This window comes from Salmo trutta, chromosome 35 (genome assembly GCF_901001165.1).
Source record: "Salmo trutta chromosome 35, fSalTru1.1, whole genome shotgun sequence".
NCBI classification, from domain to species: domain Eukaryota; kingdom Metazoa; phylum Chordata; class Actinopteri; order Salmoniformes; family Salmonidae; genus Salmo; species Salmo trutta.
The window spans coordinates 17864467-17877162 of NC_042991.1; the positions used below are offsets into that span (position 1 = coordinate 17864467).

At 41.7% G+C, this 12696-nt stretch overlaps 1 protein-coding gene across 4 annotated transcripts; it reads left to right on the forward strand.

The window, feature by feature from the left end:
- The first annotated feature begins 336 nt into the window (after positions 1-336).
- Positions 337-12441, forward strand: slc30a2 (solute carrier family 30 member 2). 4 transcript variants are annotated; one of them, XM_029733593.1, is made up of 9 exons: positions 337-572; positions 1151-1280; positions 8827-9035; positions 9831-9977; positions 10169-10322; positions 10545-10788; positions 11594-11699; positions 11909-12043; positions 12239-12441. In XM_029733593.1, the coding sequence occupies exons 2-9, from the start codon at positions 1195-1197 to the stop codon at positions 12382-12384; spliced, it is 1227 nt and encodes a 408-aa protein (XP_029589453.1). In that variant the 5' UTR covers positions 337-572; positions 1151-1194; the 3' UTR covers positions 12385-12441. The 4 variants fall into 4 exon arrangements, with proteins under 4 accessions (XP_029589453.1, XP_029589454.1, XP_029589455.1 ...); XM_029733594.1 differs by having other exon boundaries at positions 1170-1280; XM_029733595.1 differs by having other exon boundaries at positions 337-463; positions 1170-1280.
- The last annotated feature ends 255 nt before the right edge of the window (positions 12442-12696 follow it).

The following is a 12696-nucleotide window of genomic DNA, read 5'->3' on the forward strand; positions in this document are numbered from 1 at the left end:
TCACTACCTGTTTGTTAGGAAACACTTTTAAAAAAGCTAATAAATAACGATGCATCTGGTACGATCATCATAATGCTTAAAATTACATCGCAACTGGGAAATGAGGCCCTGGCTCATTGTTTTATCTGTGGCAGCGCCATTGAATCCATCTACATTTTGAAGTTGTCCATTTTCTTCTTCTACTACTACTGAGTTGGCAAATAAACTGAAAAGGGTGCATACTGCCACCTGTAGTTATGGATGGTTTTCTCAGAAGTATAATTAATTGGCTGATCTCTCCTGATGACCCAGATGGAGTCATGTGATCCTTCCTTAAATCCCCATGGGAAGTCCCACCCAGTTGACTACTACCAAATGGTGAAAGTCCTCAATGGCGCTGCCCTTGTTAAAAAAAGGATTTTGGGCACTCAAAGTCCTCAATCTATCTCTCTGCTCCATCCTTACCGCTTGATGTGTGCCAAAGGTATTCCGCAAATTTGACTCAGAATTTGTTTCTGGACACAGCATTCGAAAAACATCCTGGCTGGTTCTACTCATATCATTGGCATAGGTGCAACCTGATATTTAATTTGGTAATGCTGAAAAGTTATTATTATTATTTACCTCTGAATGTCTGATGCTATTTGCATGTCATGTCAATGTCGTTTCATTTGGAAATGGTCATTGAATAAACTATGGTCAATGTCCACGACGTTAATTGAGCTTTAAATAATAGGTAGCAGCCTACTTGTAGATACAGGCTTTTGCACTGTAACGAAGGATACAATCACAATTCTAAACTTGCTATTCCTCTCAATTAGCTAGGTTAGCCGCCGAAATATCTTGCACTTTTTTTTGACGTCGACACATACGCTGTCGATACCTTTTAAGGGCTTGGCTGTTTCCAGTCAGCTGTGACCTGTAGCTGCACCAAAGCAAACGCCTGCACATTCACAGCCAATTTTACCACTTGGGCTATAGGCTACTGCAGCAGTGGCATTGAGAGTAGGCTACTAGTTTGTGTCGGGTCCGATATTTGCAACTGGTGATACTTATTGCCATGAAGGATTTAATTCGTTTTATTAGCACAGTTGGAATGGCTTGGACGACTTTTCTCAGTGCCATTTAAGATACAGTCCGGACTGATCGCCGTGAAACTCCACATCTTCAGATTCTGCTTCATTTGTTAGATACAACGGGTGACCAGACACGACCATGGATACCACTGTGAATTCAGGAAGAAATTCCGAGAAATCTCACCTCGTGCACGAGATGAATGCCAAAATGTATTCACTGAAAAGGTAATGACATTTTTTTCCCCTTCATGTTTGAGCTGTGATTATTTCATAGGAAGCCAAAATAATGTAAATGTTATGATATTTGGTTCATTCTACATGCCATATTCCGATATTTTAGGTTGCGCATTAGCCTACAAAGAGGGAGAATATATTTATATTTTGTACAATTATACAGACATAAAATAGACCGGTCTATTTTTTTTATGCAGTAATTTTAAGTGTTTATTAAACTGAAATATGTAGGCTAAGGTGCAGGGTGTACACTACTGTAGGTGTACACTATTTATCGTGTGCTGTGATTGTTTAAAAAAAACTGTAGTTAGTGTAGCTTATTGCAATTGTTGGAGACATAGGCAATCAAAACCAAACTGATAGTCCTGTTTCTTGAAAACATGCGGTAATGCAACGAAAATGCATGTTACCATGAAGTAGGCTACACATCCCATGCCGGGATAGCTCACGCTGCACATAGAACACATTCACATTTGTAGCCTATCATTTCCAAGGATCCAGTGTAATAGAACGGTAGTTGCCTAATTTAGCTTTATTCACGCTGAGTCTATTCTTAACCTGTCCGGGTGCTGCCAGTAAGCAGGCAGTGTGTGAAATGTTTTGTTTGAATGAACAAATTGTTTCCATGCTTGGCTTTGTTTTGGACAGTATTTGACGGATGGCCCGAGGGCAGTTCCATGATCACTGGTAAAAACTCATCATCTCTCATTACGAGATCTGATGGGAGAATGGCGAAACACCCTGAGACCTTAGCAATTCTATTAACTCATTTTTATCCGTCACTTTTAAAATGTTCAGATAGAAAATTGTAGGCAATTTTATTTAGTGAGCTATATTTGTTGTAAAATTACAATATGCTGCCTATAGATTTTTAAGAGAATCCTTGAAATAGTTATCTATTTAAAATGTGCATGGGGGAAAAAGTCATGTTTATCAAAAATAACAAAGCTAAATAAATTATTAGGTCTACCTATTTGTGTAAAAAATGCTAAATACAGTCTAACCTAAACAAAAACTATTAGTCTATTTTAGTAGCCTATTGGGTTTAATACTTTGTAACCGCAAAAACATAAAAGGTTGATTTGATTTAAGCACCATGGACAGCAGTCGCGTTTAAAGACTAAATAATAATTTGCCCTTAACTGACTTTCCTAGTTAAAGGCTAAATAAAAAATAATTAAAAAAACATTTGACAAATCCTCGTTTTTTTGGTTATTGACGTAAATAGAAATAATAAACTTTTATATTGCAACAAATAAACGATAGAATCCTTGATGTTTTATTGATTTTGGGAATGTATTGAAATATGAATAGCTAATATCTTATCCTTTGGGAAGTACATGTGGATCATCATATGGGAATTGGGCCTACACTGGATTCACAGAGTGCTGGCGAGACCTGGCTATCTCCAAGGAAATGGCATAACCCACTCGGCAAAAACTAGTTGAATAAACATTGTTTCCACGTCATTTCAAAAGATAAAAAATAATAAAATGTATGATGACGTTGAATCAACGTAGAAAACGGTTGGAATTGTAAAAAGTCATTAATGTAAGGGATTTGTCTTTTTTTTCACCCAGTTTGTAACCTAAAACCAATGAAATGGTGACGTGTTTTGTTGAATTCACCATCGTTGACAACTGAACCAAATGTAAATCAAAACTAGACGTTGAACTGATGTCTGTGCCCAGTAGGAAGCCAAACGTGTGTTTAGTTAATGGCATTAATAGGCATATAGGAAATTCCCCACGATATTATATATATTTATTTATTTGCCTTGTGTTGGGTTTAAGTGGACTCACATATGTGTCATTTGTATTTAAATTGCAGTATGATTTGCTTAGTCAACACCACCATATAATTTCCCCACAAAAAAATTGAACTAATTGTATATATTAGCATCAGGAAACACGTGTTATACGAGATGTGTTTTATGTATACAGACATTTGTATAGAGCCTAAGAACGGGTTTAATGTCTTTAATCAAAAGAAATTATCCGAAAATGCTATTAGATTTTAATAACATAATTTCATTTTTAGTTAAAGATCCCGAACAGTTATTCTGATTCCCATAATATTTTTTTTGTGGTAGAAATGCTCACATTTTTTTAAAGTACCTTTTCTCTCACATCTACCAGGCTAAGTGGGCGGGGAGCTTATATTCATGAGCTCGCCTTGACTGACAGCTCTTTGAAATGCCAATGTCAAGAAACTTGGATATAGTGAGCAGGGTTGCAGTAAAATCATCTCAAGCTCATTTGGTGACAATCAATGCAACTCAAACAACATTGAAATTGCATCGATGTCAATTATTTTTATCTCCCGTTTGCCTTGCCTCTTGTGATACACTTCACAGCAGCACTGATGAATAGTGCACATTTTTATTTGTTGACACCCTACAGTCAAGTTTGGGCACCAGTAGAGTAGGGATCTAGCTATACTACTCCCCTCTGCAAACACATTCTCCAATGTTGGTTACAAGTAGGTACTTATTTAAATTAGGTAAGAGAATACCCTAATATAATTGGTTTATTAAAATGAGAGTTATGTCAGCCTATCCCCATAATAATTCTGAATACAAGTGTTTGGCATGGGGGAGGGGACCAGTAACTTTATGATCAAACTTTATCAGTGTAGAAGCAACAGTCATTGTTTATACTTTGGTCATCATACTTTGAACTGGTTTCATCGAAATATCATCCAATTTAATGAAAAATATGATTTTGACTGTTCATGACCTTTGGATAACTCTGTCACGGATTTTGACACTCCATAAACACCAACACAATATAGTTATTATTTAACGCTATTTGCCATTCTGCTTACCCTTACTAAACCAAAGCGATAAAAAATGTACAGATAGGCTAATTGGGTCCTATTATGTAAACGGTGCCAGTGAGAGCAGTGTGCATTCAACAATGACAATAGGACTTTGATACAATCTGAGCTTTGATATTGTAAAACAGAAGTAGAAATGAAATAGGTTGCTTGACAGCCCCATGCATTCCAAGTCTGGGACAATAATTATGCGAGCGAGACTGATGTTGCAGCAGGTAACACCAAACTTGGAAGTATTGCAGCGTGAAATGGGGAATGTTTATGGCATCTTTATTTAAGTGTGCACACAGTGTGTGGGGATGAGGGTGTTGCAGTGTCCCTGTGTCTTCAGATCAGCAAAGCAGGATGGTCTTTACAGTCAGTCACCCATGCCTGAGAAATCTTTGATGCAAGCTGTGCATGTATTCTTGAAAACAATATTACCATTTGGGAGAGGATGGAGTCAATATAGCCTATGTGTTTTTAAAGGCCCAGTGCAGTCAAAAACATGATTTCCCTTTGTTTTATGAACACTATATAGACAAGTATGTGGACACCTCTTCAAATTAGTGAATTTGGCTATTTCAGCCACGCCGTTGCTGACAGTTGTATAAAATCGAGCACACAGCCATGCAATCTCCATAGACAAACATTAACAGTAGAATGGCCTTACTGAAGAGCTCAGAGACTTTCAAAGTGGCACCGTCATAGGATGCCACCTTTCCTACAAGTCAGTTCGTACAATTTCTGCCCTCCTAGAGCTGCCCGGTCAACTGTAAGTGCTGTTATTGTGAAGTGGAAACATCTAGGAGCAACAACGGCTCAGCCGTGAAATGGTAGGCCACACAAGCTCATAGAATGGGACCACCGAGTGCTGAAGCACGTAACACGTCTGTTCTCGGTTGCAACACTCACTACCGAGTTCCAAACTGCCTCTGGAAGCAATGCCAGCACAAGAACTGTACGCCGGGAGCTTCATAAAATGGGTTTCCATGGCCGAGCAGCTGCACACAAGCTTAAGATCACTATGCACAATGCAAAGTGTCGGCTGGAATAGTGTAAAGCTTGCCGTAATTGGACTCTGGAGCAGTGGAAATGCGTTCTCTGGAGGGATGAATCATGCTTCACCATCTGGCAGTTCGATGGCGGATCTGGGTTTGGCAGATGCCAGGAGAAAGCTACCCGCCTCAATGCATAGTGTCAACTGTAATGTTTGGTGGAGAAGGAATAGTTCCAGTGAAGGGAGATCTTGACACTACAGCATACAATGCCATTATAGATGATTCTGTGCTTCCAACTTTGTGGCAACAGCTTGGGGAAGGCACTTTCCTGATTCAGAATGATGATGCCCCGGTGCACAAAGCGAGGTCCATACAGAAAGGGTTTGTCGAGATCTTTGTGGAAGAACTTGACAGGCCTGCACAGAGCCCTGACCTCAACCCCGTCGAACACCTTAGGGATGAATTGGAATGCCGACTGCGGGCCAGGCCTAATTGCCCAACATCATTGCCCGGCTTCACTAATGCTCTTGTGATTGAATGGAAGCAAGTCCCCTTAGCAATGTTCCAACAACTACTGGAAAGCCTTCCCAGAAGAGTGGAGGCTGTTATAGCAGCAAAGGGGGGTCCAACTCCATATTAATGCCCATGATTTTTGAATGAGATGTTCGACTAGCAGGTGTCCGTATACTTTTTGTCATGTAGTGTATATTTCCACTGAGGTTAGAATAATACTGTGAAAGTTATGATAATGCCCTTTTTAGTTTAAGAGTTGTTGGGGAAAAAACACCCTACATTTCTGCCTGTTTTGGTGGGATGGAGTCTTGGCCTGCCTGGTGACATCATCAGGTGGTAAATTAGTTAATAGACCAATAAGAAAGTGAGTTCCAAACCTCTCTGCCAATAACAGCTAATTTTCAGTTTTCCCCTCCCCACTCAGACCACTCCCAGACAGTCCTATCAAAATTCTTGCTTGAGAAATTGCTTTTTGCTAAGAAGCTATTTTTGACCATTTTAATTGAAAGCAAGGTACTTAGCCTAATTGTTACCCAGAAATGATTTTATATTGAGATAAAAACATCTGCATTGGATCTTTTTAAATGGATGGAGTAAAGATGAAATGACAGATTTAAGAATTTAATTAGGAGAGAAAATGTTATAGGCTACAATTTGGATGCAACTGCAGAGCTTCTTCTAAGATCTTAATTGCAGACAGCAGTGCAAGGTGTACTGGCTGCTGTCCAGCATCAGTGTCTGCTAAATGACTTAAATGTAAATGTTCTGTAGACAGGCTGAGCAGGCCAGTTCCCTTGTCTGAACATCGGAAACTCTTTGATTAATCATGCTTGAATTTGGGGCCTCGTCAGCCTGGCTAACATGAATGGTTATTGGCCTTATGACAGACCTATTTCCAGGCGTCCCACTCAATAAAAGGCACCAAGGTAATAGCGCTCTGGCGTCACATTTCAGATTGCTGTCAAGATCTTTTGTACCAAATTACCTCAAGATTCCCCGCTCCCGCCCGTCTCTCTCTATTATGGAAGATGATAGCAAAATGGGCCACGAAAACAGTAGTTCATCAGACTTCATCATATTTTGACCAGCCCTTTGAACAACACAGCACCATCATTTATTACATTTCCCAAAATGTCCCTAAATGATCAAACATGGCATGTGATAGGCCTATGCCAACGTATCTACAGTGCCAACGGCTCTCCAGGATGAGGAAAGCGAACAGAATTTCATTTTCCAGCAAATTAATCATTTGCTGACTAATCATTTAAACAGCAGGCCTAAACAAATAAAAACTAAGTGTCTTCAGGCTGTCTTTTCAAATGTATTTCTTAAAGGCCTAGTGCAGTCATGTGATTTTCCAGCTTTTAAAACCATACAATGCCTTCACAAAGTATTCCCACCCCTTGACTTTCTCTTTCTCGAAGAGCTTTGCACACCTGGATTGTACAATATTTGTCTTATTTCTTTTCAAAAATCAATAAATACTCTTCAAGCTGTGTCGAGTTGGTTTTTGATCATTGCTAGACAGCCATTATCAAGTGCTGCCATAGATTTATGACGATTTAAGTCAACTTTAAGCAGGCCACTTAGGAACATTATGTCGTCTTGGTAAGCAACTCCAGTGTATATTTGGCCTTGTGTTTTAGGTTATTGTCCTGCTGAAATGTGAATTTGTCTGTGTCAGATGGAAAGCAGACTGAACCAGGTTTTCCTCTAGGATTTTGCCTGTGCTTAGCTCTATTCCGTTTCTATTTATCCCAAAAAAATTCCCTAGTCCTTGCCGATGACTAGCATATCCATATCATGATGCAGCCACCACCATGCCTGAAAACATGAAGAGTGGTACTTATTAATGTGTTGGATTTTCCCCAAACATAATGCTTTATATTCAGGACAAAATTGTATTTCTTTGCCACGTTTTTTGCATTATTACTTTAGTACCTTATTGTAAATAGGATGCATGTTTTGGAATATTTATATTCTATATAGACTTCCTTCTTTTCACTCTGTAATTTAGGTTAGTATTGTGGAGTAAATGCAGGTTGTAACACAACAAAATGTGGAAAAAGTCGAGGGGTGTGAATACGCCGAGTCTCTCTTCAGGCTCTTTAGTCTGCTTGTCTTGAGCACAGAAACCTGGAAATACATTTGCTCAATCATAGTCTACACCAAATATATAATACGTGTATCTTTACTTGTTTAAAAAAAACAATTGTATTTTTCGTTTTAAATCTACAGTAGCAAGACAGTTGAAGGAAATAACATAATGTAGTGTGAGAGTTAGTTTGGGAGGGAGAAGAGAGACCAAGAGTGTACAAGACCCTGCTGCAGAACCATTGTAGAACGTTGAACTATTTTGCATTCATGTTTGATTCTAAATCTATGCTCTAGAATTCATCCAGATTGGACAAGATGTCAAATATTTACTGTGGGTAAGACATCCCTGTGTAAAACTGTAATGAGTCTATGTTGCGGCTTTGTCAAATATCCATCTTAGATTTTTGATGAACCAGTGGAGGCTGCTGAGGGGAGGACGAGGCAATATAATGAGTGGAGTGGCATCAAACCATGTGTTTACCATTCAACTTATTCCGCTCCAGCCATTGCCACGTATGTATGTCAGACGGACATTTGAATAGCCTCCATGCGTTGGGTTAGGATGTGAGGGGTTAGGATGTGAGGGGTTAGGAGGTGAGGGGGTGTATTTCTTCTCATGTCCCCATGGTGTGATTAAACAGAAGCTGTTTTCCACTCGGCCGGCTCCTTTTAGCCTGCGTGTCCCTGGGCGCTGGACTGATTGAGTCAGGGCCCAGAGTTGGGTTATCTCCTGGAAGCCAAAATTTAGTTTTTCCACCTCATTTAGTCTCATCATCCTCATTGCACATGGAGAGAGAATAGTTGCGGTTTGTGCCAATAAAGCATTTATTGAATTGAGAGAGATTTGCTGATTGAGATGTAATCAGATCTCTGTGTGTGGTGTGGGAGTGCGCTACATTCTTAGATGATACAAGCAGACAGGGGCTGAACATCAACCCTAACAAAACCATGTGTATTTTTACAATCCATACATATGAAAACATCCAAGTCCGTTCTATATACTTCAGGTTGTTATGCAGTATCATCTTTTATGAAAAGAAGATCATAAGACAGGGCAGACCTACTGTATGTATGTTTTATAAATGATGTCATTTCCTTTCCCATCCCAGTTCCTTTTCAGACTCCAAAGAAGACTATCCCAACTTCCCATTTGAGAACGGAGATGTGGCTGGTGCCATTGAGCTGAAGCAGCCTGTAGGCACCCATTGCCACGAAAACAAAGCAGTGAGTGAGGAGAACCATGACACGCTGCTGGCTAAGAAGAAGCTGTACATCGCCTCCATTGTGTGCCTCATCTTCATGATCGGAGAGGTCATAGGTAAGGCTGGGTGATAATATTCCTCAGTCTAAAATGCTCTTTCATACCTAGGGCCAGGAGCTTTTCCTATCCAGAAACAACTATGGCCCCTTATTAGAAGCTGTTGACTACTCAGATCAGAGTAATGTTTTTTCATTCCTGGTCACATTTAGGAAAAACTATTGGCCGTAAACTGTAATCTATACAAACTATGAGTAGGTTCCTTAAACTTTGAAGTCAAGGGGAAGTTTTGTGGCGGTCACTGCCAGTGAAAACTGGGGTTAAGGCCATCTGAGTCACAGTAGCACCATGGGCAGTTCTCTGTAATGATGTTTTAGAGGCTACTTGAAATGCATCCAGCCTTTCTTGTCGAAATCCTCCCCTGGAAAAAAGACAAATGTCCTGTCAGCCCAAAGGAAAATGAAGAGGAGGAATAAGTGATGAAAGCATCATCAATAGCATCTAAAACAGGGGTACTCAAGTACTATTTAAGAAGGTCCGGTTACACATTTCCTAGGTGGCAAAGGTCCGGCTGGATATTGTCATTTATCGGCGTAGTAATAAACCCCCACCTCGCAACCATGTGACCCCAAACTGTTCACACCCCTCTTGTTGACGGACAAAAATGAAAGCAACTTTCGCCCAATTCTACACGTTTTATGGGGATGAGATTTGTTTTGCCGTTTTAATGCTATTTTCCTGCAATTCTACACATTTTCCCATATCTTGTGTGTTTATATGATACCAGGGGTCAAAGCCTGACGAAAACATGAATATTATGTCTCGCTGAGACATCTCCGTTGTGTCTATCTACAGGTGGCTACCTGGCCCACAGTTTGGCTATTATGACAGATGCAGCTCACCTCCTGACTGACTTCGGCAGCATGATGGTCAGCCTGTTCTCCCTGTGGCTCTCCTCTAGACCACCCACCAAAACCATGACCTTTGGATGGCACCGCTCAGGTTAGGCCCATGACGTACCAGCTTAAAACATCTTTGAAGATCCTTTCCCTTTTACCATTTAGCCACCCGAACACATGGTGATTGTTGTCATAGCTGAATAGTAATAGCCAGGGTCTCAATGCTCTAAAATGAACTTTCCATGGGTCAACAGATGCGTGGTACTGATTGTCACTGTCTCCAACCCCCCACAGAGATCCTAGGAGCGCTGATGTCAGTGATGTCCATCTGGATAGTGACTGGGGTGCTGGTTTACCTGGCCATCGAGAGGATAGTCAAGAACGACTTTGAGATCAACAGTCAAGCAATGCTCATCACCTCTGGTTGTGCCGTCATAGTAAACATCATGTGAGTGGTTCATTATCACGGCTTATAGCTTAGCTATAATCATCTGCACTTGATTGGGGAACAAAATACACATAGTGAAGTAAATACCTTAGCTGGGGGTCAGCTGTTCAGCTATGTTGTCTTTTTAACGTTTTCTTATTTTTTATCAGCGCATATAAACTGAAGGATAAAGGAACTTTAGACGATGGACATGTATCATCCTCTATTCGCTCCCTCCTGTAGCATGGCGTACATCCTCCACCACTCCACCACCTTCCGTCCCCAGAGGTCAGGCTACCAGCAAATAGACGAGAACGGGCAGAGCCATTTGGGTCCCAGCCACTCCCATGTGGGTCACGGCCACTCCCACGCCCTGCTGGGTCATGGCCATGGCAACACCAGTGTGAGAGCAGCCTTCATTCACGTGTTGGGAGACCTCCTACAGAGTGTTGGGGTCCTAGTGGCTGCCATCGTCATCTTCTACAGGGTCAGTAACAAATACTAGTGTTTACACCTTACAGGACACATTTACATTATGGCTCATGTTATACTGTATTTATTTTACAGTTTATCAATTTTTTTTTAACCTGTTTTACACCCCATTTCATGGTATCCAATTGGTGGTTACAGTCTTGTCCCATCGCTGCAACTCCCGTACGGACTCGGGAGAGGCAAAGGTCGAGAGCCATGCGTCCTCCGAAACACAACCCAGTGAAGCCGCACTGCTTCTTGACACAACGCCCGCTTAACCCGGGCGGAAACGCCGTACACCTGGCAACCGTGTCAGCGTGCATTGCGCCCGTCCTGCCACAGGTATCACTAGTGTGCGATGGGACAAGAACATCCCTGCCGGCCAAACCCTCTCCTAACCCAGACGACGCTAGGCCAATTGCGCTGCCCCATGGGTCTCCCTGTCGCGGCCGGCTGCGACAGAGCCTGGACTCGAACCAGGGTCTCTAGTGGCACAGCTAGCACTGCACCACTTGGGAGGCCCATACTGTATTTATTTACAGTGCAACATCTTCATGTTCACTGAAAATGTCAGGTTCTTGGGCAAAAAGTCATAAATTGACCTCTAACAATATACCATTGGGAGATATACAACTGTTGTGCTATTGATGTCGCTCACTCAGTAGGAAGTGGTTAACGTCTCATCACCCTGCAAGATGTTGCTCTTCCATTAGAAACCCTCCCTGTGATCTAAGTGGCCTAATGTGTTATATCAGTAGAGCAGCACCCCATCACTGTCTTCTGCTTGCGTCATTCTCTCTCCTGTGGACCTTCTGTTGCAGCCTGAATACAAAGTAGCAGATCCCATTTGTACCTTCCTCTTCTCTGTGTTTGTCCTTGGGACCACCATCACCATACTCAGGGACGTTTTCAGGATACTCATGGAAGGTAAACTCAACTCAACAGCCATTTCTGTTTCTCCTGCTCTGAAGTGAGCCAAGGTGAATTCAAACAATAAAATTGTTTATCCAGACATTTCCCTCAGTTTGTAAATTCATTTATTTATAGAAAAATGCACAATAAAGCATTGCCTCGAGTTCCATTAGCTTTTTTTGAATGGACTACTAATGGGCTAGCCCTCTGTCCTCATTCTACAGGGGCTCCTAAGGGAATAGAGTTTAACTCAGTGAAAGAGGTGTTGCTGTCTCTGAAGATGGTGAAGGCTATGCACAACCTGCGCCTGTGGGCCTTGACCGCGGGACAGACCCTGGTCTCCGTCCATGTAGCCATCGGTGAGACCCAGCCTCCCTTAGTCTGACACATGACATCACTCCATTTAGATTGTGCACACACAATCTACCATGTTGATTCACACATTGCCAGTAGTGGCCAACAGAAACCAGTTGACACAAGCAACTAAACCATTAGACATTACAGCCCAAAAAGCGCGATTGTTGACATCTGTTATGGCCATTGTTGTTTCCCAGAGGAGAATGCCGATCCCCAGAGTGTCCTTAAGGAGGCTACAGAGATCCTCCAAACCAAGTTTGGTTTCTACAGGACCACCATCCAGGTGGAGCCCTACTCTGATGACATGGCCTACTGCACTCACTGCCAGGATCCCATGGACTAACAGCAGTGGAGGCTGCTGAGGGGAGGACGGCTCATAATAATGTCTGGAACAGAGCAAATGGCATGGCATCAAACGCATGGAAACCATGTTTGATGTATTTGATACCAGTCCACTCATTCCGCTCCAGCCATTACCATGAGCCCGTCCTCCCCAATTAAGGTGCCACCAACCTCCTGTGACTAACAGACTCACAACTACCATGGAGACAGGAGAGCTGTCATTTTGAAAGGAAGTGGGTACTGTATACATACAAAAGCATACAGTGCCTTCAGAAAGTATTCATACCCCTTGACTTATTCCACATTGTCACAT